The sequence below is a fragment of the Lucilia sericata genome, unplaced genomic scaffold (assembly GCF_015586225.1).
Source record: "Lucilia sericata isolate MDLA Ls3-8-SP2 unplaced genomic scaffold, ASM1558622v1 Contig000308F_arrow, whole genome shotgun sequence".
Classification (NCBI taxonomy): Eukaryota; Metazoa; Arthropoda; class Insecta; order Diptera; family Calliphoridae; genus Lucilia; species Lucilia sericata.
In genome coordinates this window covers 190,838-218,455 of record NW_023994332.1, presented here as the reverse complement: position 1 = coordinate 218,455, position 27,618 = coordinate 190,838, and the positions used below count along the sequence as shown (strand labels likewise).

General features: G+C 30.4%; 2 protein-coding genes across 2 annotated transcripts; both read left to right on the top strand.

Moving 5' to 3' along the window:
* Positions 1-2,286: 2,286 nt before the first annotated feature.
* On the top strand, positions 2,287-3,508 carry LOC119603467. Its single transcript, XM_037955503.1, has 4 exons — positions 2,287-2,776; positions 2,830-3,011; positions 3,098-3,235; positions 3,302-3,508. The coding sequence occupies exons 1-4, from the start codon at positions 2,287-2,289 to the stop codon at positions 3,506-3,508; spliced, it is 1,017 nt and encodes a 338-aa protein (XP_037811431.1).
* LOC119603466 lies at positions 3,167-4,456 on the top strand. Its single transcript, XM_037955502.1, has 4 exons — positions 3,167-3,235; positions 3,302-3,805; positions 3,873-4,265; positions 4,321-4,456. The coding sequence occupies exons 2-4, from the start codon at positions 3,726-3,728 to the stop codon at positions 4,454-4,456; spliced, it is 609 nt and encodes a 202-aa protein (XP_037811430.1). The 5' UTR covers positions 3,167-3,235; positions 3,302-3,725.
* Positions 4,457-27,618: the final 23,162 nt, after the last annotated feature.

Here is a 27,618-nt window from a genome sequence, read left to right as displayed (position 1 = left end):
AATAATCTCCTCTGTCTTAGCATCGCTTTCCACACTGGAAATATCATTACCCTCTAGGTCAGAAAATATCTGATACCTATTACTGCTGGGTTTTGATTTTTTGAAGATATACCCCAGTATATTTTTTGTTTTGAAGACATTTTCAATTTAATTCCAAACAAGTTAGAGTGCTATATTCGACTGAGCCGAATCTTAGATACCCTCCACCAGCTACTTATATATTAATGCTTTTCTAATTGATCAAATATTTGTAGAAATAAGTTTTCTCATGTCTTGAATAGAAAAAATACAAAGATCTAAACAGCTTAAATCTATTACAATTCCATGATTTATTGAACATAACAAACGCCATTTTCTTTATATTTTTATAGCGCTTAGCGATATTTAGTAATTTGCATCTAAGCATGCGTGTAAAAGATTTAAGGATTTTCAAAATAAATATATATAATTTTGTTCTACACAAATTGATAATGCAACTAGATAAATACGGTTAAAGCGCTTTTAGGGGCAGGACATAGTATGGGAGATATGACCAATTATAGACCGATCGTAAAAAAATTCTTTAAGCTAAATTTCTGTTCATAAAAGCTATATTTCAGTCAAATTTTGTATCTATATCGTAATTTCGTAATAAGTAATGTGTGTTTAAGTGATTTTCTGAAGGGAACCTTGTATGGGACCGACCGCACCCATGTTATAAACCGATCGTGAAAAAATCTTGAAATAGAATAGTATACAAAATTAATATTTGGCCAAATTTTTTATCAATAGCTTTATTTGGTAATGAGTAATGTGCGTTTAAGAGATTTTCGTAAAAGGACCTTGTATGGGAGCTATGACCAATTATGGAGCGATCAAAAAAAACTTTTACAGTAAAATTTCTTTGCGTATGAGCAATACTTATACCAAATTTTATATGGATATCTTAATTTAGTAATGAGTTATGCGCGTTTAAGTGATTTTCGGGAGGAGACCTTGTATGGGAGCTATGACCAATTATGGACCGATGGAAAAAAAATTCCACAGTAATATTTCTGTATCTGAGGGCAATACTTGTACCAAATTTTATATGGATATCTTAATTTAGTAATGAATTATTTGCGTTTAAGTTATTTTCGGGAGGGGACCTTGTATGGGAGCTATGTCCAATTATGGACCGATCCAGAAAATTTTTTCTCTGAATGAATTCGATTCACATAAGATTTTAATTTGTAAAGATTTCGACATTGTGACGGAAGTTATTAACAAAAAAAACCGGTTTTCCGGGAATATGTACTTTTGTATGGGAGGTATATGAAATTGTGAACCGATTCTGGCAATTTTCAGCAGGAGTCAAGCCCTTGTGTAGAAACGAATGTTTGGTAATTTTCATGAAATTATCTTGCATAGTTTTCGAGAAAATTACATCAGAATGTGTAAAAAATGCTTAGTTTTTTCGAGGTTATTTCAAATTTTGATTCATAACATTTCCCGGTGTGAACCGATTTTGCTTATTTTCAACACCAAACTGCCTAGGGCAATAGTAAATATTTTGGGTGAATTACGTTAATTTTTGTTGCTTCGTGTTAACGTGAGAATGTTTTATACAGACAGACAGACAGACAGGCAGACGGACGGACATAGCTACATCGACTCAGATTTTCATAAGGTCCAAGAATATATATGTTTGTTGGTTCTCAGATGAATATTTCTTGGTGTTACACACGGAATGACAAAGTTATACATACCCTCTATCACCACTGATGGTAGTGGAGGGTATAAAAATTAGAATAATGATCAATAAAAGCAACAGCTGATTGGTTATAGAAACACTTCTGAATGCTGAGAGAGCCAGCAAACAACTCAAATCTTTGTATTTTTTCTATTCAAGACATGAGAAAACTTATTTCTACAAATATTTGATCAATTAGAAAAGTATTAATATAAAAGTAGCTGGTGGAGGGTATTTAAGCAGTGTTGCCAATTTAGCCATTTTATGGCTAAATTTAGCACATTTCAACCTGGTTTGGCCATCAAAAAATAAATTTTGCCATTAGCCATTTTTTTAGACATTTTTATTTTCATTTAGCCATTTTTAGCCATATTCATATTTTAGCAAAAATTTTACTAAAAATATTCATAAAAATTATCTCACGGAATCGCTAGAATTAAATCGCTCTTATTATTCAAAATTGCAATAATGTAACACTTTATTATTGTCAAAAAATGCAACAGTGTTATTTTTTTAATAGTTACATCTGATAAAATTTATTAACTAGTAAAAGTTAAGCCAAAAAAGTGCACAAAATGGAGAAAAAATATACTCAAAAGTTTCGAAAAGAATGGATTAATAATCCCAAGTTGAAAGAATGGATCAGTGAATGTAAAGATCCAGAGAAAGCTTATTGTAAATATTGTAAATGCGAAATAAACGCAAAGTTATATGTGCTGAATGTTCACGCAGAGAGTAAAAAACATATCAATGCAGTTGAACGCATTGGTTCTACCAACCAACTGCCCTTTAAACCAGTCAGTTTGAAAATACAACAACAGGAGGCTTCATTGTGTATGTTTTCAGCAGTACATGCTTCAATTTCAACTGTCGATCATTTGGGAGAAGTCTGCAAAAATCGACTGGAATGCTCATCATTAAAACTTCATAGAACTAAGTGCACCAATATAATAAAAAATGTTCTTGGCCCCCACTTTGACGATGAACTGCGTAAAGATATTGGTGAAGGATATTTCAGTATTTTAATAGATGAATCGTGTGATGTCGCTTTAACAAAAGTATTGGGTAAGTTTATATAAATTTTATTTTTTTCGGAGTTTTAGTTGTTTTTATTTTAGGTCTGGCATTAATTTATTTTAGCAGCAATTTGGGAAAAATTGTATCCACATTTTTATCAATAGAAGAGTTGGAAAGTGGATCTGCTGAAAATATTGTTATTGGTGTTAAAAATGCTCTTAGAAAATTTAATTTAAAAACTGAAAAATTAGTTGGCATAGCAACCGATAACGCAAATGTTATGGTAGGAAAAATAAAAGCGTTTATACTGCTTTAAAAAAGGATATTCCCCAACTTGTTCTTGTTAAATGTGTGTGCCATTCTCTTCAGCTGGCTGTGAACCAGTCTCTAAAAGAATATTTACCTGAGCAATTAGAATTCCTTGTTTTTGAAACCTACAGCTGGTTCTCAAAAAGTTCCAAGAGACAAGTTGTTTACAAAAATTTGTACAAAAATCTAAATGAAAAGGTAAAAGCTAATAACTTTAAAAAATTTTCTATATTGTTAAATATGTATGTATATGGTTTTTTATAGGACCCATTAAAAATTCCAAAAACTTCGGATACTAGATGGTTATCCATTGAAACATCAGTTTCAAGAATATTGTCGCAATGGGAGGAGCTCAAAGTGCATTTCGAAACAGCATACATGGAAGAAAAATGTCTAAAGGCTAAAATCTTATGTGAATTATACAACGAAGACAATATTCGTCTATATTTGTTATTTTTGAATTTTACTTGAAGTCCAACTAGTTAACAAAATTTTTCAAGGCCATGATAACGATCCAACTCGCCTATTAAAGGAATTATTATTGCTGATAAATTTTTTGAAACGCAAAGTAGTTGGTGACGACAGTGTAGACGTTTTATATTCAGATTTCGACGAATTTATTTTATACACATGCAGCCTTGGTCATGAGTTTGAAACATATCTTAAGGAAATTAAAAAAAACGGAAGCATGAAAAAGAAGGCAGAACGTGAAATTAGACGAAATTGTGTTAAATTTGTTGTTGATCTCATTAATCAATTGAAACAAAGGTTTGTATATATCAATTCATAAATATTATTTTAAATTAAAATTTGAATTACTCTCACTATTTTGCAGGTTGCCCGATAATATTAAAATACTTCAAAATATTGAATATTTCTCTGTAGATAACGTCTTAAAATCTTCTAAAGAGGATATTTTACCAATCCTAAATTTATTTCATGTTGATGACGAAATATCCTTAAAAATTCAGGAGCAATACTCAAATATCCATTATATAAAATGGAAAAACACAAATAACACTATTTCATTTTGGACGGAAGTATATAAATATAGAGATGCCGGCGGAAATAAAAAGTTTAACGAAATTTCGGAATTTGTACTGAAACTACTTTCACTACCCTGGTCAAATGCAGAAGTTGAAAGGGTTTTCAGCCAAATAAATCTTGTAAAAACTTACTTAAGAAATAAAATGCATCTATCAACCGTCACTTCGATTTTGTCTATCAGGTAAGGGTGCTAAAAATAATGACTCCATTGTAATTAATTTTTATTTATTTTGCAGATTTGGACTTAAAAGAATCGATAAATGCTGTTTTGAATACGACGTACCGAATAATTATTTAAAACTAGTTGGTACCAGTGAGTCTTATGACAAAAATAATAATATCCCAGATTTTATAGACGATTTATTTTTTTAATGCTAACTTTTTGTACAAATAAGAATGATCTCCTATTTACAACATAGTTGTAAAAAATAAAAAAAATTTATCGTTTTTGATGTTTTTTAATAAAATGTATGTGTTTTATTATCTAAAATTGTTTAGCCATTTTTCAGCCATTTTTTAGCCATTTTTTTACACGGTTTTAGCCATTTTTGGTCACCACGAGTTGGCAACACTGTATTTAAGATTCGGCTCAGCCGAATATAGCACTCTAACTTGTTTTCATTAACTTTGTTTTTCAGTTAGTGTAATTTTAAATGATGGCACCTAAAAAACAGAATTGTATATTCCGGCCTAAGTTATGATAGTAAATATAGTATTATTTTAATCCTAATATATATTATAAATCTCTTTGTAAGTCTCATCGTTTGTTTATTTGTTTGTTTGTTTGTCAATCACGCCTAAACGGCTGGACCGATTTTCTTCAAATTTGGAACAAAGTTAGATCTAGTGTTATAGGCTATATTTTTTTCAGAACTTGGACTAGGAGGGGGTAAAATGGGTGAAAAACGAGCAAAATGAGTACTTTTGATAGTAAATACTGATTTTGTCTATCATTAAGCAATAGCATTTTCGATTAAGCTTTGTTAGAAATATATATTAGCAAAGTGCCGTTACGAAAATTGGACCGGAAGGGGGCAAAAAATAGGCCAAATGGCGAAAATCCGACAAAATTAGTAATTTTGTGCTTTAAGGATTTTTTTCTATTCTAAATCCAAAATATTATAAACTTTGATATTGAGAGTCTCACAAATATGTCTATATATTTAGAAACCCCAGTCTTAGGGAAAAAAACGGGTAAAAAAGGGAAATCTGTATTTGCTGCGTAAAGGGACTCAATTAATGCATATTTTCAGGCAATTCAAACTACTTCAATTAATAAATAAAACAAATAAATAAACGTAAAAAATTATAGTTGGGCATGGCCGACCATATGATGCCCTACAACAACTTTTTTAATAATAAAGCATTTAAATTAATTTTTACCTTAATTCAGAAATATTTTAACAATTTATTGACAAAAAAGGGATTTTCTAAAAGAGGGTTATATGAGGGCCTATCCTTATAAATTTTTGTAAAGCGATTTACGTCTACGTTAAAGTTATTTATGTAGAATATCGCTGTAATTTTTGTGTCTATAAGTGAATTTGAACCATCAAGTCCTTTTATGAGGGGGCTTTATATAGGGGATGTGATCAAATGAGGACCGATCATTACGAAAATCAGCTGTGTCATTAAAACTTATATAAAACTAAGTTTTGCCGATTTTTGATGTGATACAAGAATAATTAACATATTTATGAGCTCAAAAGCAATATTCAGGGGTGCGTTTGTATTGGGGTTATGCGAAATAATGGTCCGATTTTAACCATTTTCAATAGGATTCGTCCTTGCAAGAGTATGTGCCAAATTTCATCAAATTGCAAATTGCGACCTGTATCGTGCGCACAATGTTTGAATTACACTTAAACGGCTGGAACGATTTTCTTTAAATTTGAAACATAGTTAGATATATAGGTGTATGGTGTGATAGGCTATATTGTTTTCCAAAACTTGGATAAGAAGGGACAATAAGGGGTATGTGGATGAAAAAGGGACAAAATTCGTACTTTTGAGAGTAAATACTAATTATTGTCTATACTCAAGCAAAAACATTGCTAATTTAGCCTTTAAAGCAGTGGTGGGCAGACACATACTATCAAGTATTTATTGTGTGTATTAAGCAGCAGAGAACCGTATTCAAGTCAACATTTAGTATTTGTACACTGCAAAAAGTTGTTCATAAACAAAATAAAATATTTTGCGTGAAAATACACCTTCAATGTACATAAACAATAAAGCGTGGAAAAACAAAATGTAATTTCATGAAAAACTAAATATTTTTATAAATAATGAATATTATCTATAAAAATTTATAATTCTCTTTCATTTCTTTTTAAATGTTTTTTATAATTAAACAATTATTTTTGACCATCCATATTTTTTATACAAAAAACAATTTTCCCAATTAACATCAAACATTTTGCTATGTGTATTAAAACAAAACAACAAACAAGTTTTCATTTCACTTAAACACAGACACACCAATACACGCAAGCTTATTGTGTACGTGTGCCAACGAAACGTCAGCATAATTTTCAGCCCTATACACGCGAGTATTCGAATCGCAATTCTGCTCTTGACTGCTTTAAAGTGTCTGAAATATGTATTATGTTAGGCGAAAAAAAATTTTTACTTCTATGTTTTAAGTCTGTTTATTTTTCGTTCTAAAGTAAAACTATTTTAGACGATGAGTTTTTAGTTTCAGAGATATGTGTATTGGAAAGTCCACTCCTAGAGGGAAAAACAGGAAAAAGAAATTCAAACTAAACGGGCAAAAGCGGCTAAATGTGTTCCTTTGCTACATTTTTTGTACTTTTATGAAATTTGAGAAATATATTTTTTATTAATATTTTTCCGTTATCGGTCATAAAATGTTTTTGCAAAACAAAATAAAATATTTTGCGTGCGAGGGAAAGGTTCCTCTCTGCCGTGATTTTCTTAATAAATGTTCTACAACATCGATTTCTGAAATGATACAAAATATATTAAACAAAATACATAAATTTGAATAATTCAATGGAGAAAGAGGGTAGTATGGGTAGTATTTTTGGTACTGTGTTGGTACCTTTTATAAATATTGTTCAAATTCAATGTAATCTCTTTTATAGCTTAATAAGATCACAAAGAAATTGTAAGGAGTTTCTTTATAAGGAGACCTTCAGCATTATATGAAGCAAGAATTATTCTCTCTCCTAAGTTAAATAGTTTTACCTAACTACATAGTTTTACCAAACTAGATAGTACATATTAGAATTATAGCTTTATAAATTGGCAAAAAATTTGTGATGTAATCTCAAAGCAACAAAAATTAACGAAATTCATAAAAATATTTACTATTGTCCTAGGCAATTTGGTATTGAAAATGAGCAAAATCGGTTCACACCGGGAAAAGTTATGAATCAAAATTTGAAACGACCTCGAAAAAAATAAGCATTTTTTACACATTCTGATGTAATTTTCTCGAGATAATTCCATGAAAATCACCATACATACGTTTCTACACAAGAGCTTGATTCCTGCTGAATATTGCCAGAATCGGTCCACAATTTCATATACCTCCCATACAAAAGTACATATTCCCGGAAATGGGTTTTTTGTTAATAAATTCCGTCACAATGTCGAAATTTTTATTAAAATCTTATGCCAATAGAATTCATTCAGAGAAAAAATTTTCTGGATCGGTCCATAATTGGACATAGCTCCCATACAATAATTCATTACTAAATTAAGATATCCATACAAGTATTGCTCTCATATACAGAAATATACAAGTATTGCTCTCATATACAGAAATATTACTGTGAAATTTTTTTTCCATCGGTCCATAATTGGTCATAGCTACCATACAAGGTCCCCTCCCGAAAATCACTTAAACGCGCATAACTCACTACTAAATTAAGATATCCATATAAAATTTGGTACTAGTATTACTCATATGCACAGAAATATTACTGTGAAATTTTTTCCGAACGGTCCATAACTGCTCATAGCTCCTATACAAGGTCCCCTCCCGAAAATCACTTAAACGCACATAACTCATTACTAAATTAAGATATTCACAAGCACAAGTATTGCTCATATACAGAGAAATTTTGCAGTGAATTTGTTTTCCTATCGGTCCATAATTGATCATAGCTCCCATACAAGGTCGCTTTCAGAAAAACACTTAAAGGCACATAACTCATTACCAAATAGTGATACCCAAAAAAATTTGGCATAAATACTATTTTTGTACACAGAAATGTTATTTGAACATTTTTTTAATGATCGGTCCAACTTTAGTCATAGCTCCCATACAAGGTTCCCTCCCGAAAATCACTTAAACGCACATAACTCATTACAAAATATTGATATCCATACATTTAGAAAAAATATTGCTCTTATATACATAAATTAAACTATAAAATTGTTTTACGATCGGTCCATATTTGGTCATAGCACTTATACTAGGTCCCCTACAGAAAATCACTTAAATGCACAATATTCTTTACCAATTAGTGATATAGATACAGAATTTTGAAATTTTTTCTTTATACATAATTGGTCTTAGCTCCCATACAAGGTCCTTTTACGAAAATCTCTTAAACGCACATTACTCATTACCAAATGAAGCTATTGATAAAAAATTTGGCCCAAATATTAATTTTGTATACAAAAATTCTATTTCAAGATTTTTTCACGATCGGTTCATAACATGGGTGCGGTCGGTCCCATACAAGGTTCCCTTCAGAAAATCACTTAAACACACATTACTTATTACTAAATTACGATATAGATACAAAATTTGACTGAAATATAGCTTTATGAACAGAAATTTGGCTTAAAGAATTTTTTACGATCGGTCTATAATTGGTCATATCTCCCATACTATGTCCTGCCCTAAAAGCGCTTTAACCGTATTTAACTAGTTGCATTATCAATTTGTGTAGAACAAAATTATATATATTTATTTTGAAAATTCTTAAATCTTTTACACACATGCATACATGCAAATTACTAAATATCGCTAAGCGCTATAAAAATATAAAGAAAATGGCGTTTGTAATGTTCAATAAAACATGGAATTGTAATAGATTTAAGCTGTTTAAATCAATGTATTTTTTTTTTATTTATTTATTTTACTATCATTACATTAAAAATATATTCAATATTTAAATATACATGTTTTGAATTTTTACTTTAATGACGAGATATACAACTTATTTATATTTTATTAAGATCGTAAGGGAAAAAAGATAGGAAAAAAACTTAAAAATTTTAAGAAAAGCCCAACAATAACCCTTATTTTAACTTTGTAAAGCAATATTTTGTTTTTGTGGTTCAATTTCGATTTACTATTTAACAAGGGAAATAATGCCCTCCCGCACTTATTAGCTTTATCGCATGACTGGAGAATGTGATGTCTAAAGGTTACTTTTTTATCAAGTACAATGCCAATATACTTAATCGATTCTTGAATAGGAATTTCTACACCATCAATAGTAAGGTATTGTTTTAGGCGATTTGTTGAAGGGAAATATTATAGCATGTGTTTTTGTTTGGTTTATTTTTATTTTGCAGTATCATCTGCATACAAAGCTGTTGACTGATCGGTTTGAGGTTTAAAATCTGAGATGTATATAGAATACAATGTTGGTGACAAAACTGACCCTTGAGGTACGAATGCAATAATGTTACGTTGACTTGATTGTTCGTTTCCAATGTGTACCACAATATTCTTTGGCAGGTAAATTGGGTAGCCTAACATATTCAATTTATAAACTAAGCCATATATAGTCAAAGGCTTTCTCTATGTCTAAACAGACAATTCCCGTACTTTACGCTCGAGTTTGTGCATAGTTATAAATTTTACAATCCTTCGTATTTGGTGCACTGTAGAGTGATCCTTCCGAAAACCAAATTGTTCTATTTGTAAGATATTGCTGTCTTCTGTGAACTCATTAAGTCTACATAATATGATTTTTTCAAAAATCTTGTCAAGGCAATTTAACATGCTGATAGTACGGTAACTATTTGGCGATTTATTGTCTTTGCCTGGTTTCATAATCGGTATAACCTTAGCGGCTTTGAAGAGCTTTGGAAAATATCCATTTTCCAAGCACCAGTTAAATATTTTCATTATATGACCGAAGAAGTCATCAGACATATTCATCTAAACAACAGGCTGTATCCCGTCTATTCCGGGGGCTTTTGAATTTTTCAAAGTATTTACATAATAACGTATTTCATTAACTGTTGTTAAAAATTGTCGAATGGTGTCGGGTATATCCTGATCTTTAAGCCATTTAATATGCTTTCTTACCTTAACATCAAGTGGCGAGACTAAGTTATAGGTAGTTTTGTGGTAATTTTCAAAAACATCAGCAATAGCATTGGCTTTTTCTTTGTTATTGCATATCACAGCACCATCTATTAGAAGATTTCCTAATGATGATTTATTCCCTTTTATGGCTTTAGTTAACTTTTAAAATTTTTTACTGCCAGTTGGTAAGCTTTGTATGAATTGATGCCAGCTGTTATTACGATCACTGTGAATGTTTTGTTTTATTAAATTAGTCAGCTGTTTTATAATACATATTATAAACTTCCTCTCTGATGAAATTGTTGTTCTCTGAAGTTTTCTTCTGTATCTATTTCTTTGGCCAATTAAAAACAAACTAGTTTGAGATAATTTTCTTTGCCATTGCTGCTTGTTGGCCATCGGAATTTTTTTGGAGGCTTCCTGAACAACGTGTGTGATCTTAGAGAGAGTTTGTTCGATATATGTGCATGATAAGTCTGCAGTCCGTAAGCTGATATTTCTGAGCTCATTATCTACAAATTTCGCAATTTCCTTCCAGTTGGCCATATTATACAAGGGGACTATTGATGTGTTTTCAATTACAGAACCAAAGACTCTGCATGTGATTGGAACGTGACCTAAATTCAATAATTCTGGATGTGTTTTAATTTGTAAAAATATTTAGAATGGAGTTTGTAAGGAGAATATTAACCACTGATGGCTTTGTGTGAGATGAGGATTGGCCAAAACAGGTAAAAGAATCCGGAGAGTATATATAATAATTAGAGTTAAGTTGGTGATTGTATAAGGTGTTACCGGCAGCATTATTTTGTTGACAATTCCAACTGGTATGGTGCGCATTGAAGTCACCAAATATAAAAAGTCTGTCGTACCTCGGGTGATAATATTAAGATCAGCAACAAATGTACTTGTATATTTTGGACAATAAACCAAGGAAAATCTTACATTCTATTGTTTATTTTTATTGTAATGGAGATATTTTCCATATTTGAAGTTAAAGATTTAGAATTTTGTTCATGAGGAATTGAATTTCTTATTGCTATTAAAACTCCACCACCGTGCGTCAGCCTGTCCTCTCGATAAACTTTATAATTTACTAGTTTGAATTTGTGTTTTGGTTTTAGAAAATTTTCGTTTATAAATACATCTTTTTGTTTTTGATATAAAACTTGTTCTAATTGTAATATAGCGTCAGGTGTTGTTATGCCCTGAGCATTCCAATGCATAACATTGAGTCTACATATTGTTATATTAGATAACATGTCTGAGCATGTTTCCGAGCACCCTAAGTTTATCATACTTAGTCTTACATTTTTCTAAAGTATCTATAGCTTCGAAATATATATCTAAAATTTTTTGGTTTGACAGATTATCGTTATCGTCAGATTTTCTATTGCTAGAATTGATAATAACGGCATAAGAAATTTTGTTACTTTTACCTTTTATGAGGGTGATGGCATGTCATTGTTTACAGGGGAAGTTTTCATCATCTGTTGTGTAGATATCCATATTACTGTTGTTTCTCAATCTAGTAGGGCGCATCTTGTTGGTAACTCTGCTTCGAATATCTAGGTATTCCTTTCTAGATGGACAATGTGGGTCGTCAGCACGATGATTCACATTCTTTAAGTTTCTCTTGATGCAATTGAAACATATAGATGACGGGACCATCTGTCGGTGTTTTGTTTAGCTGGGCAGTTAGAGTAATCGTGAGATCCACCACAACCAAGACATGCAACCGCTCTAAAACAATTTGCTGAACCGTGGCCATACATAGCACATTTTGTGCACTGCGTAAGTCCTCTATTGTAGCGAATAGGATTTCTCCAATGTAGAACTATTCACACTTATCGCTTTGTAATTTGATCCCTGTTAAATTCCACCATGTACAGAGCATCATTTGAATTGGTCCTTGAGGTTATTACTTCCTTTATGTTAACAGGTTCTATATTAAACGCGTTTTTAATTCATCTTTAATGGTGACAATGTTGATTTGTGGTAAACCAAACAACATTAATTTGAACTGTTTATTTCGCCTAAGAGGGTGAGTAAAAAATTTATACTGATTAGTCTTTAACTTTTTGCATATTTCCTCGTAAACGGACAGCGAATTAGGAATTAGTTTTGTTCCAATTGAAATCCTTTTGTATTTACAGCAGTCTTCTAACATTATAATGATTGTGATGAAGCTATGAGAAATATCCACTGTAATAGGAGGAATTTTAATAATCTCCTCTGTCTTAGCATCGCTTTCCACACTGGAGATATCATCATCCTCTAGGTCAGAAAATATCTGATACCTATTACTGCTGGGTTTTGATTTTTGAATCTAGGGTTGTTACCCCAGTATATTTTTCGTTTTGAAGACATTTCAATTTAATTCCAAAAAAATTGAATAATGATCAAAAAAGCAACAGCTGATTGGTTATAGAAACACTTCTGAATGCTGAGAGAGTCAGCAAACAACTCAAATCTTTGTATTTTTTCTATTCAAGACATGAGAAAACTTATTTCTACAAATATTTGATCAATTAGAAAAGTATTAATATATAAGTAGCTGGTGGATGATATTTAAGATTCGACTCAGCCGAATATAGACTCTAACTTGTTATTGATTAATATTTGAATTGATTGCTTAAACATCAATTAATTTCTTGCTTTTGTTAAAAATTATATGGAATTGTATAGGATATTAGTTGTCGGTCATTGCAACATTTCGCAATTGCAACAATCTCGATTTCCTTTCGGTTGCACAAATCGAGGCGTACTGTAATTATAAATAACACTGTTGGTTTTCATAATGATCGGGCCTTATTTGACCCTAGTCCCCATACAAAATCCCCTTCAGAAAATGACTTTAATGTCCACATGTCCATAGTATCACGATGAAATTTGGCACAAATAAGGTTTTATATAAACATAATTCCGAACAATAAATTTTATAAGGATCGGCTCAATTTCTGCCCTGATTTGAGCCTTTCATCTCTTAACTACGTTTAATAAGGTGTGTTTTTGTGTGTTTGTGCTTAATTATCACGATAAATAAAAAAATTAACAACTTTCTCAATCCTATCCAATTTCTGAGCAATTTGCCTAAATTTCAAAAGTTGGTCTTTTATGGCCGAAATTTAACCTTTTGCAGGGTCAGAATGAAAAAACACATCTTATTTTCTTTATTTAGGACCAATTATATCCAAGATTTTTGGCCTACTAAGTTGCATAATGGGTTTTTATTCATTTGGTTTTATAATTATGAAACATTAAAAAAACGGAAAAACTTCCAGAAATGCAACAACAATAATCTCAAATTTATTTTTTGTATATGTATAAATAGTAAATGCAAAAACGTATTATTTGTACAAATTTTTTGTAGATACATTCAATACTTGAAGAGAAATTCGAAAAATATATTTGTTCTTACAATTTTGAAACACACCTTATACTACTTATCTATCCAAAAACACAATGTGCTGATGTTTGTAACACTCAAAATATTTGTCATTAAGTATACCTGTCGGTTCAGAATCACTTTCTGTTTTCTATTAAGCTATGTCCGTCTTTGTGACCGTGTAAACGTTGTGTGCACGCTACAGCTCGCATTTTTCAATATAATTTCTTATTATGTAGTTTGTTTATTCTATGAAATCGGACTTTTATTTCTCCTAGTCAGCATACAACCATTATTGAAAATTAATCACATTTAATATTCGCAATTGGTGTAGGGTATCATATTGTCAGCCGCGCCCGACTATAGTTTCTCACTTGTTTTTATACCCTCCACCACCATCAGTGTTGATAGAGGGTATATATAACTTTGTCATTCCGTGTGTAACACCAAGAAATATTCATCTGAGACCCAACAAAGTATATATATTCTGGGTCCTTATGAAATTCTGAGTCGATTTAGCTATGTCCGTCTGTCTGTGTAAAACACGCTCACGATAAAACGAATCAACAGAGTTTTAACCAATTCACCCAAAATGTTCTTCATTTTCCTAAGTTGTTTGGTATTGAAAATGGGCAAAAGCGGTTTACACCGGGAAAATTTATGAATCAAAATTTAAAACAACCTCGAAAAAAATAAGAATTTTTTACACATTCTGATGTAATTTTCTCGAAAACTATGCAATATAATTCCATGAACACCATATATTCATTTCTACACAAGAGCTTGATCACTGCTGAAAATTTCCAGAACCGGTCCACAATTTCATATACCTCCCATACAAAAGTACATATTCCCGGAAAATGGGTTTTTTGTTAATAACTTCCGTCGAAATGTCGATATCTTCACAAAATTTTACAAATTAAAATATTATGTCAATAGAATTCATACAGAGAAAACATTTTCTGGATCGGTTCATAATTGGATATAGCTCCCATACAAGGTCCCCTCCCGAAAATCACTTAAACGTGCATAACTCATTACTAAATTAAGATATCCATATAAAATTTGGTACAAATATTACCCATATGCACAGAAATATTACTGTGAAATTTTTTCCGATTGGTCCATAATTGGTCATAGCTCCCATACAAGGTCCCCTCCTGAAAATCACTTAAACGTGCATAACTCATTACTAAATTAAGATATCCATATAAAATTTGGTACAAATATTACTCATATGCACAGAAATATTACTGTGAAAGTCTTTTCTGATCAGTGGCATAATTGGTCATAGCTCCCATACAAGGTCCCCTCCCGAAAATCACCTTAAACTCACATAACTCATTACAAAATTAAAATATCCATATCAAAAATCACTTAAACCCACATAACTCATTACTAAATTAAGATATCCATATAAAAATTGGTACAAGTATTGCTCACATATGCAGAAATAATACTATAAAAGTTTTTTTTGGATCGGTGCATAATTGGTCATAGCTCCCATACAAGGTCCCCTCCCGAAAATCACTTAAACGCGCATAACTCATTACTAAATTCAGATATCCATATACAATTTGGTACAAGTATTGCTTATATGCACAGAAATATTACTGAGAAATTCCGATCGGTCCATAACTGGTCATAGCTCCCATACAAGGTCCCCTCCCGAAAATCACTTAAACGCATATAACTAAATTAAGATATCCATGTAAAGTTTGGCAGCAGTATTGCTCATATACCGAGAAATATTACTGTGAAATTGTTTTCCTATTGGTCCATAATTGCTGCTATACAAGGTCCCTTTCAGAAAAACACTTAAAGGCACATAACTCATTTTACGATCGGTCCATATTTGGTCATAGCTCTCATAGGTCCCCTTCAGAAAATCACCTAAATGCACAATATTCATTACCAAATAATGATATAGATACAGAATTTTGAAATTTTGTCTTTATATACATAATTGGTCATAGCTCCCATACAAGGTCCTTTTACGAAAATCTCCTAAACACACATTACTCATTACCAAATAAAGCTATTGATACAAAATTTGGCACAAATATAAGTTTTGTATACAAAAATTCTATTTTAAGATTTTTTCACGAACGCTCCATAACATGGGTGCGGTCGGTCCTATGCAAGTTTGCCTTCAGAAAATCACTTGAACACACATTTCTTATTACTTCCGATATAGATACAAAATTTGACTGAAATATAGCTTTTATGTACAGAAATTTTGCTTAAAGAATTTTTAACGATCGGTCATTATTTGGTCATATCTCCCATACTAGGTCCTGCCCCTAAAAGCTTAACCGTATATAACTAGTTGCATTATCATTTTGTGTAGATCAAAATTACATATATATATGTATTTTGAAAATCCTTAAATCTTTCACACACATGCATACATGCAAATTACTAAATATTGCTAAGAGCTATATAAATATAAAACAAAATGGCGTTTGTAATGTTCAATAAATCTTGGAATTGTAATAGATTTAAGTTGTTTAAATCTTGGGATTTTTCTATTTAAGACATGAGAAAACTTATTACTACAAATATTTGATCAATTAGAAATGTATTAAAATAAAAGTAGCTGGTGGAGGGTATTTAAGATTCGGCTCAGCCGAATATAGCACTCTAACTTGTTATTTGTACATGTTTAAAGTTTTGAATAAAGTCCCAGATAATATTTTATAAGATTGTATTTATGAACACTTGCAATTTTTAGTGAAACTAAAATTTCTACGGTATGTATATGATTTAGAGGAACAACTGCCAAATTCAGCTGAAAATAAAAACCAATAATGAAAAATCAGTCTTTCCCTACGACGACAACTGTTAACGCAAATTACAACAATGACAATTATAATTCTTAATATTTGTTTGTGTTGGTTTTTAATGTGTGTGATGTTACTAGATACGAGTACTTGTGCAATACTTGACTTACAATGGGATTTCTCTGTTTGATAAAGTTTATTTCAAATCTAAAACGTAGTGTTTCCTCACTACTTTTGGGCAGGAATTAGTAGTCGTACATGTTTCTGTGGGCACGTGTTCTTGTTACTTTTTGTTTAATTTTGACAATGAAACCAATGTGCTCTTTGTGCAATTAATGTTTATTACTCGTGTAAATCTATTAATCAGTGATGCCGCCCAAAGACATTGCTTCCGACTAAAATATAGTTTATTATTTTGCCACTTGAAGAGGGTGCTGAACAGCTTAACTTTATTTTTGGTCTGTTACTAAAACTAATAAAACGAAAAATATGTTACTTACATTTGTTTCAATTAGGGTGGCCATGAAAAAAATTTTTTTTTTTAAGTTATTATTCCAATTTAGTAAAATTTTTAATTTCCGTACTTTTTGATACTTTCCATAATATTTTTTTTTCTTGGGCATTGAAATGCAGATTTGGGTTTTATCTCTAATATGTAAATTTAATATTAAAGGCTGTATTTATAAACAAGTTAGAGAGCTATATTCGGCTGAGCCGAATCTTAAATACCCTCCACCAGCTTCTTTTATATTAACAACCTTTAAGTTAATCAAATATTTGTGGAAACCCTATTTCTTTGTTAATGGAACAAGCAAAGATTTAAATATTTTAAATCTGTTACAATTGCAAGTTACTTCTGGATGATAGTTAGAAGAGTGCATTTTGCCTCTGAACCATAAATATGACTGTTTGAATTTTTCATCTGGAATATACGTTTTAGTGTCTTCTGAATGATAGTTAGATGAGAACACACATTTTACAATAGCAAAATGCATTGTTTCCGAATTTGTATCTTCTTGGTTTGTATGTTTGTCACTTCTGGAAGATAGTTTGAAGAGTGTACACATTAACGTTGCATTTTAATCATCTCGAAATGTATTTTGTAGTCACTAGAGTGTTTGCGATCACTCTAGTGACTAGTCGATGTTGGAATCTTGTTCGTCTTAACCCCACAAAATTATTCCCCATTCCAGATATTGAGATAGCCGAAATTTGAGCTCGATTAATAATCGTTAACAAAGTTTGAAAAAATCCGAATTTTTTGCCAAAAGATAACATATGAAGCTATAACTCCAGAACGGTAAATAATAGAAACACGCTTAGTACCTCAAAACAAAGCTAATATTCTACTTAAAAATTTGTATTATATACATAATTCTTTTTACTTTAAGTCAAATAGAGTTACAACAGATTTATGTTAGCTTTTTGGCCAAAAATTTGGATTTTTTCAAATTTTGAGCGACGAGCGGCACGTGTTAACGTCTTTTAATCGATATCTAGAAAAGGGAATCATTTTGTGGGGTTAAGACGAACAAGATTCCGACATTTTTTTTCTCCCCATATAAGATCCGGTCAGTCTAGTAGTCACTTCTGGACGAAAAAAAAAAATTAGTTTATGTCGAATTGCATTGCGGTATTCGTATTTTTCGCGTTGTAGTAATTTTCTGAGGAGAATTTATATGGGGAGGGGTTATATTTGACTGATCCTCATAAAAATTGTTCGAGAGATTTTGTACTCGCATTTTTAAGACAGTAATGAGCGTTAAAGTAATTTTCGGATGGGGACCTTAAATGGAGGGTAGGGTCACTTATGGACGGATCACCCACAAAATTTGTTAGAGATTTTAGCTCATATAAACATACTGCTGTGAAATTTCATCACTATAATCGTATTTTTAAGTCAGTAATGAGCGTTAAAGTAATTTCTGTAGGGGACCTTATATGGGGGGGCAAAAGTCAATTATAAACCGATCCACATAAAATTTGGTGGAAAGGTTTTGGCTCATAAGATACTTACTTATGTCAAATTTTTCGCTATACTCGAATTTTTTACGCCAATAATAAGCGGCAAAGTCATTTTCTGAAGGGACCTTATATGGGCGGGTAGGGCCAATTATGGATTGATCCACACAAAATTTGGTAGAGAGATTTTGGCTCGTATAGAACTTATTTCTGTGAAATTTCATCGCTATACTCGTATTTTTAAGCCAGTAATGAGTGTTAAAGTATTTTTATGGAGGGGATCTTATATGGGGGGTAGGGTCAATTATGGACCGATCCACATAAAATTTTGTAAATAGATTTTGGGTCATATAAAACTTAATTCTGTGAAATTTTATCGCTATACTCTTATCTTTAAGCCAGTAATGAGCGTTAAAGTAATTATTTGGAGGGGACCTTATATGGGGGGTAGGGTCAATTGTAGACCGATCCGCATAAAATTTGGTGGAAAGGTTTTGGCTCGTATAACACATACTTGTGACAAATTTCATTGGTATACTCGTATTTTTACGCCAATAATGAGCGTATTGTAAAACTTAAATTTGTTATTGAATTTAATATTAATAGAAAAATAGTTGTAATTAATATAATGTGAATCTTAAGTAGTAAAAAAATTACAGTGTTGGTTGTTAAAAATCAACTTTTAATAAACATTTAAGACAGTTTTGTTAATTGGTTGAAATTTTTTAAATAAATACCAAGAATTAATTATCTTCAAGGATTATATACATACATAATAAAATTAAAAAGTAAGTTACCATATTTTACATTAAATTACTATTTTATCTCAAATTAGTGATTTTTTTATAATTTCCCATATAAACATAACACATAGGCCAGAAGTTCGAACAAAAGGCAAAATGGGCTTTTCATTTGATGAAAATTGCATTTTTAACCCATTTATGTTTATTTGAATTAAATATTAACTTTCAAAATTTTTTTAAACTATTTGCATGCTTAGGTCCTGTTTCTAGATTATGTATTATCACATTGAGGTATTTTATTTGTATTTCATTGTCGTAACAGAAACAAAATACATTTACATTTTTAATTAAAGTATTCACACGCTATCTGGGATCATTATATTCAAATTAATACCACTGTTTTAGATATTATTAAAAAGTAAATAGTAAGACCTTTCAACTGATATATACATATGTATATATATTATAATAAATTTGATTAACCAGTGAGAAAAATATGATTTCCTTAAACCATCATTTAATAAAAACACTCATGGCTTTCATTTATTTATGTATATCAATTGTCCAAAGGAGCTATCTAACTATTTCTTCAATGTTTCCAAAAAAAATTAATTTTATTTATTTTTTATACCCTCCACTACCATCAGTAGTAATAGAGGGTATATATAACTTTGTCATTCCGTGTGTAACACCAAGAAATATTCATCTGAGACCCAACAAAGTATATATATTTATATATTATTAAAAAATGTATATTTATATACATATGTAATATATTATAATAAATTTGATTAATCGGCGAGAAAAATATGATGTTCCTTAAACCATCATTTAATAGAAACACTCATAGCTTTCATATCATATCAATTGTCCAAAGGAGCTTAGATATCTATCTCTTCAATGTTTCCAAAAAAATTTAATTTAATTTATTTTTTATTACCCTCCACCACCATCAGTGGTGATAGAGGGTATATATAACTTGTCATTCCGTGTGTAACACCAAGAAATATTCATCTGAGACCCAACAAAGTATATATTCTTGGACCTTCTGAGTGGATTTAGCTATGTCCGTCTGTCTGTCTGTATAAAACATTCTCACGTTAACACGAAGCAACAAAAATTAACGAAATTCACCCAAAATATTTATTATTGTCCTAGGCAGTTTGGTACTGAAAATGAGCAAAATCGGTTCACACCGGGAAAAGAATCAAAATTTGAAACAACCCTCGAAAAAAAAATTTTTTTTACACATTCTGATGTAATTTTCTCGAAAACTATGCAAGATAATTTGGTACAAGTATTGCTCATATGCACGAAAATATACTGTGAAATTTTTCTCCGAGGGGTCCATAATTGGTCTTAACTCCCATACAAGGTCGCCTCCCGAAAATCACTTAAACGCACATAATTCATTACTAAATTAAGATATTCATATAAAGTTTGGCACAAGCATTGCTCATATACAGAGAAATATTACTGTGAATTTGTTTTCCTAACGGTCCATAATTGATCATAGCTCCCATACAAGGTCCCTTTCAGAAAAACACTTAAAGGCACATAACTCATTACCAAATAGTGATACCCAAAAGAATTTGGCATAAATATTTTTTTTGTACACAGAAATGTTATTTGAACATTTTTCATGATCGGTCCAACTTTGGTCATAGTTCCCATACAAGGTTCCCTCCCGAAAATAACTTAAACACACATAACTCATCACAAAATATTGATATCCATACATTTAGCAAAAATATTGCTCTTATATACATAAATTAAACTATAAAATTGTTTTACGATCGGTCCCATATTTGGTCATAGCTCTCATACTAGGTCCCCCCAGAAATTCACTTAAATGCACAATGCACATTACCAAATAATGATATAGATACAGAATTTTGAAATTTTGTCTTTATATACATAATTGGTCATAGCTCCCATACAAGGTCCTTTTACGAAAATCTCTTAACGCACATTACTCCTTACCAAATAAAGCTATTGATAACAAATTTGGCGCAAATATTAATTTTGTATACAAAAGTTCTATTTCAAGATTTTTTCACGATCGGTTCATAACATGGGGCGGTCGGTCCCATACAAGGTTCCCTTCAGAAAATCACTTAAACACACATTACTTATTACTAAATTACGATATAGATACAAAAATTGACTGAAATATAGCTTTTATGAACACAAATTTTGTTTAAAGTTTTTTTTTTATGATCGTTCTATAATTGGTCATATCTCCCATACTATGTCCTGCCCTAAAAGCGCTTTAACCGTATTTAACTAGTTGCATTATCAATTTGTGTAGAACAAAATTATATATATTTATTTTGAAAATCCTTAAATCTTTTACACGCATGCATAGATGCAAATTACTAAATATCGCTAAGCGCTATAAAAATATAAAAAAAATGGCGTTTGTAATGTTCAATAAATCATGGAATTGTAATAGATTTAAGCTGTTTAGATTTTTGTATTTTTTCTATTTAAGACATGAGAAAACTTATTTCTACAAATATTTGATCAATTAGAAAAGTATTAATATATAAGTAGCTGGTGGAGGGTATCTAAGATTCGGCTCAGCCGAATATAGCACTCTAACTTGTTTTTAGTTTATTTTAATTTTTTTTTTTTAAATGAGCTTTCCTTTTTTGATCAAAAGAAAGCTTATACAATTTAAGAGCTTTATAGTTGCTTAATAGGATGGTTATTAGCACCAGGTCTTTCTATGACCTATCGTCAGTGTGACCATTTTGGCAGCTAGATTTAGCATTTTTTATTTTGATTTAGCTGTAAAATTTGAATTAGCATTTGGCATTTTATTTAGCATTTCTATAAAATATTTTTAGCATTTTTAGCTTTTTTTGCAATTTTAGAATATAAACAAAAAAAAAAAGAAAAATTTTTGCAAAATAGATTTATATTGGAAATAGGTTTAACCGGAAAAAATCAGAATTAAATGTCTACCCAAACACAAGCAACAAGAAATATGAGAAATGTAATAATTTACACTGTAATTCAAAATAATGCAAAAAGATTCATGAAGATAAATAACTTAAAATTACGCCAATACAAGTGAATACTTTAAAATGTTGTATTCTAGAATATTTTTCTGGAACCCAATGCTTTTTTAAATTGGAGGTGATAGAAATAATTTAAGAGATTTCATATATTTTTACAAATACGTTCAGTACGCTATTTACAAACTAATACTTTTTGTTTGCTCATGGAATGAAACATATAATTTTGGAAAAGGCTATGTATGACGGTTAATTAACAAATTTTATTTTTTCCTATACGAAATAAAGAGGTTTTAATTTTTATCATTCTTCAGGAGTTCTTGTTAATTTATTGAAAATAAGTATTGAAAAAAATCAATAATATATAATTAAGACTTTCTCATCCTACTTTCTGTTCTTTTTATTTTTACCAAATTTTTAGTAATTTTGTTGTCACGTTTTTTTTTAATTAAAAAAATACATAAATTTCGAAAATATTATTGACAATTTATTCCAGAATTACAAACTTACGGATTTGAATATATCTCTCAATTCATTTCATACATTCTCATATATATTTTTCCGAAAAAATCTTGGAAGTATGAGTTATAAACCTGACATCTATTCACCGAGATTTAAAATTATTTCAACGGAATTTTCAATATTTTTGTGACATGAAAACCATTTTTAAAGTGTTTTGAGGAAGACAAATACAATTGTTTATATAAAAAAAGTAAAACTAGAAATATTGTGCTTTTCCTTTCGAAACACATATAGGTTTTATACCATGAGCAACTAGTGTAATTAATAGAGTTTTAACCCATTTACAGCCAATCAAAAGTACAAGTTAAATTTTTGAAACTCAAGGTATATTATTTTCAACAATGCAAAAAAGCAGAAACGTAAAAAAAATGCTAAAAAATATTAATAATTAGGACATTAGAGGGAATTTCCGTTTTTATGTAGCTCGCGTTTTTTAACGGTTTAGAGCCGTCACAGAAAACTAGAAACAGAGTGAAATGGCAGACACGGGCATTACTATGTTATCAGATTTATTTTTAGACCGTTTGTTTCAAATCAATAACTGGCATACTTTGTCTAAAAAATTATAGCAAATTTATTTTATAACATGTTTTTAGTATATTTTTGGCCACTGAAGTTTAATAGATTATTACAACAATAACAATGAATTTAGTTAATTGTTTGATTTAATATTTATTCTGAGCACTTTCCTCTACTCAATAATGCAAAAGAAATAAACCAGAGTTAACCTTTTTTTAATACAGCCTTAAAAATTAAGTGTTCCCAAATTGGCACAGCGACCGTAAATGGGTTAATGTAATTTTGCATTCAGAAATATTTTAAAGTTAGAGACATTACATATTGCTAAATTTACAAAAATTTTGAAATAATTTTTAGCATTTCTGTTTATCTTAATACCACGGAACTTAATTTTTTACCCTACTCCACTATACTACGTTTGAGTTATACTAATCGGTTAAGAATCATTTTCTGAATCGATTAAGCCATGTAAGTCTGACCGTCTAGTAGAGGTTGAAATTTTCAAAACAATAAGCACGTATGCTTTTTGATCCAATGACAAAACCTTTTAAAAATGGTTAAAGTCCGTCCTTTATTTTACCTAGCCCCCATACAGAAAATAGTTTAAATATATCGCAACCAAGGTTCAATTCAACATAAATGCTTTATTACGAAAAATAAATCAAATTTTATACTCATATGGTCAACCACGGCAGAATATACTTTCTTACTTGATATAAATTACAATGAATTTCAGTTACAAATTAATATGAATTGTTCATAAAAACACTTAAAATTTTTAGCATTTTTTTTGGCATTTTAAAATCAATTTAGCATTTTTTCTAGCATTATTTTGGATGGGAATTAGCCGCAACATTTTTTGAGACCTGGTCACACTGCCTATCGTATGAAATAAAGACGTGCAGTAGTACACCACAAAGTATTTGTAAAACAAATACACCATGGTGAGTACCTAATACTATAAGTATAAATGAGAGAATGAGTGTAACTGATATTGTATGCTTTTGCTTGTGCTCATCCACTCTATCCACAAAAACAATACCAGTTGCTTATGGTTTTGAGTTGAATACTGTATTGTATTTGTTTCTTGCTCTCAAATAACTGTTGTACTACAAATATTTTTGACTATTTGTTGTTACTTATAGTAATACAAAGAATCTATAATATAGATTTCATTTTATTTATTTTAAATTTTTTTTTTTGCAATCACACTGCATAGAAACATTGACTCTCATCAAATAGAATTAAATAGGGGACAACTTGCAAGACAATGTCGCTCATCTTGCCGTCAGTATAGTCCAATATAAGACAACATCCAAGACATTGTCGCTTATATCATCATCGTGTATATTTGTTAGAAGAAATATTTAAGATTAGTCGCTCATACTGTCGTCAATAGAGTTAATTAAAAGACATCGTTGAAGACATATTATCTTAAACTGTCAGTAATATAATTAATAGAGAGAAGTATATACGAGTTTATTCTCTCAATAGCTTATATAGATGACGATTTTAAAGACATTGTCTTCTATGGTGTCTTCATAAAAAAAGCCCAGAAGACAACGCTTAAGAATTTATCGATCATATAGTCGTCAACAGAGTAAGTTACATGACAATATTCTAGACCTTGTCGCCCATCTTTTCATTATTTCTGTTTGATACAGGACTATTTTGAAGGCGTTGTCTTACTTCATGTCTTTGACATCGTTTATAGAAGAATATATTAAAGACACAGTCGCTCATCTCGTCTTAATAGGATTTAAAAGACGACAACGAACAGGTCTTTGTCGCTAATCTTGTCGTTAACGAAGATTTCTTACACATTGTCGTTTAGCCAACTTCAGCGATAGGGGACAAATTCGAAAATGTCTTGCATGAATCGTCGAAGACAATGTCGTCTACGATCATTTTTCCAACTGGGCAGTTGTAACTGTGCACGTCTTTAGTATGAAACTAATATTCTAAAATTGAGCTAAGCCTTCTCAGGGTATTAACCTTAAGTATATATTTAGTCTTTGAATGTGTATAATCCTTAATTAGAAGAGAGAAAACAAAAAATAGTATTGTAATATTAGTGTTAAAAGCAATATCCCATGTAGGATCGTTAAAAATAATCCATGACTCAATAGTTTCAGATCTTTATAGATGGTTATATTATTGTTTTAATTGATCCAAATCAATAAATAAATAAATTAATGTTTAATTATTTGAATTTTTTAGCAAAGAATAGCAAATTTGAATACTTTTAGCCAAATTTAAATATTAAAAGGGATCTTTAAGTTATATAAGTCTAACTTCATTACGCGGTTTCATTAAAAATGTCGATTATTTGCAGAAAATGTAAAAATGTATCTGACCTTTTAAACTTTGCTGGGAAATGTATTGGGCATAAGAGAATCCTATTTTTATTGCTTCTTAAAGTATAACAGGTAATTTCAATAAATACATTAGTATGTATGTATATCTCATCTCATCAAATCTCATCTTCTAAGAAGAGAAAACCCAAGAAGTGACTTCCTAGTCACATCTAGAAGAGGCTTTGGCAATACCATACTTCCAAGAGTCATCTAGAAGTTTCTTCTGCGGGCCTTCCAGAAGTATCTTCTACGTTACGCTTAGACGTTACCCAGCTCGGCATCAGTTCTTCCTGACTGGTGACAAGAATTCGTATATATCCGCAATGTCGCTGACGAGCTTTTAGCACGTATTGCCAAAGACTCTTCTAGATATGACAAGGAAGTCTCTTCTTGGAGTGACTTCTTAGTATCATCTAGAAGTGTTGTTATCGTATCTTCCAGAAGTGTTCCTATCTTATCTTCTAGAAGATGAGTTTTCTCTTCTTCTAGCAGATGAGTATTCTCTTCTTCTAGAAGATTAGTTTTCACTTCTTTTATTTTATGTTTTTACTCACAAACATAAAATCTATAAAAATAAATCTAAATAAAATGAAATTTATAGCTTTTATTGAAATAATTGAAATTGAAATAAAAAAAAAATAACTAATTTAACAACTAATTTAAAAATGTATGAAAAAATTTGAATTATTACCTTATAATAAGATAATTTTCAGGGAATCTATATTAATCTTCTATCTGTTGACTGGTACACTTCCAAAAGTTGTAAAACGTTGCACTCCAAAAATATTTTGTAGTTCTTCATAAATTTGATGATCAATCCATCAACCCACTAAACAATTTTTGCCGAATTCGTACCGACAGTCTGCACAAGTTGCAGTATGAAAGGTTGCTCGGAATTCGGAACTCTTTATCTGAGGAAATTCGGAAAAATGTGCAGAGTTGTCGGTCAGAATTCGGTACGAAATCAGATCTGGGGAAATTCTGAAGAAATTTTCGAAAAATCTGGTTGAAGTCGGACAAAAGTCTGATGCTATGTCTGACATTCTTTCGACATTTCGTACGAAAGTCTGATCAAATATAAGAACGTCTGATAGATGTCGGATAAGTGTCTGATAAAATATCCGACAGTTCGTACAAAAGTCTGATCAAGTATAAGAAATAGCCTGACTATTCTGATCAACGTCTGATGAAAACTATTTTCATATATATAATTTACTATGGTTTAATTTCATTGATTTTAATTATAATTTATCAGCTTCCATTATTCATGACTTCTTAAGGGTGTATAAATAAATAATAGAAACTTATAGATTGTTTTTAAAATTAATAAAATTAAACCACACTACTTACATATTATATACGAAAATAGAGTTCATTATATACATCTATTTAAAATTATAAAATTAAACCATAAAAAATGATATAATTAATTTGCTAATTTTTGTGTATTAACAAAGTTTAAATAAAGTTAAACAATAATCATCACATATGCAGATGTTGTTTACTTGATTTCCAAAGACCAACTGAGAAAATAAAAGAAAATAAAAATTAAATTCTCTTTTAAAGTACAGTTGACGAATTTCAAAATATAAACAGGTTTGTGCATATTTTTTATAAAAACAAGTTATAATGCTATATTTGGCTCTGCCGAATCTTAAATACCCTCCACCTGCAAACTACTTTTTATTAAAACCCAATATAAATATGTTATAAATGGTTAAAGTTATAGGGCCGAATTTATAATTTATACCAAAGAAATAAATTTTACTTAAGTATTAAAATACATACTAAGTACTAAAGTACTTTATTTCCCTTATAGAGAACTGTAAAACCCGGCATATGATTTGTTTCCGTAATTAAGATACTATTTATCATTTTGTAACTTGGTTATGCATGTATGTATGTAACTAATTTTGATTAGGCCCAGAAACATTTG

Coding starts and splice junctions, on each gene's coding strand:
- LOC119603466 (XM_037955502.1), top strand. CDS start 3,726: ATGAAAAAGAAGGCAGAACGTGAAATTAGACGAAATTGTGTTAAATTT. Junction 3,806..3,872: donor ATTAATCAATTGAAACAAAG/GTTTGTATATAT, acceptor ACTATTTTGCAG/GTTGCCCGATAATATTAAAA. Junction 4,266..4,320: donor ACTTCGATTTTGTCTATCAG/GTAAGGGTGCTA, acceptor TTTATTTTGCAG/ATTTGGACTTAAAAGAATCG.
- LOC119603467 (XM_037955503.1), top strand. CDS start 2,287: ATGGAGAAAAAATATACTCAAAAGTTTCGAAAAGAATGGATTAATAAT. Junction 2,777..2,829: donor CGCTTTAACAAAAGTATTGG/GTAAGTTTATAT, acceptor TTTTTATTTTAG/GTCTGGCATTAATTTATTTT. Junction 3,236..3,301: donor ACAAAAATCTAAATGAAAAG/GTAAAAGCTAAT, acceptor GGTTTTTTATAG/GACCCATTAAAAATTCCAAA.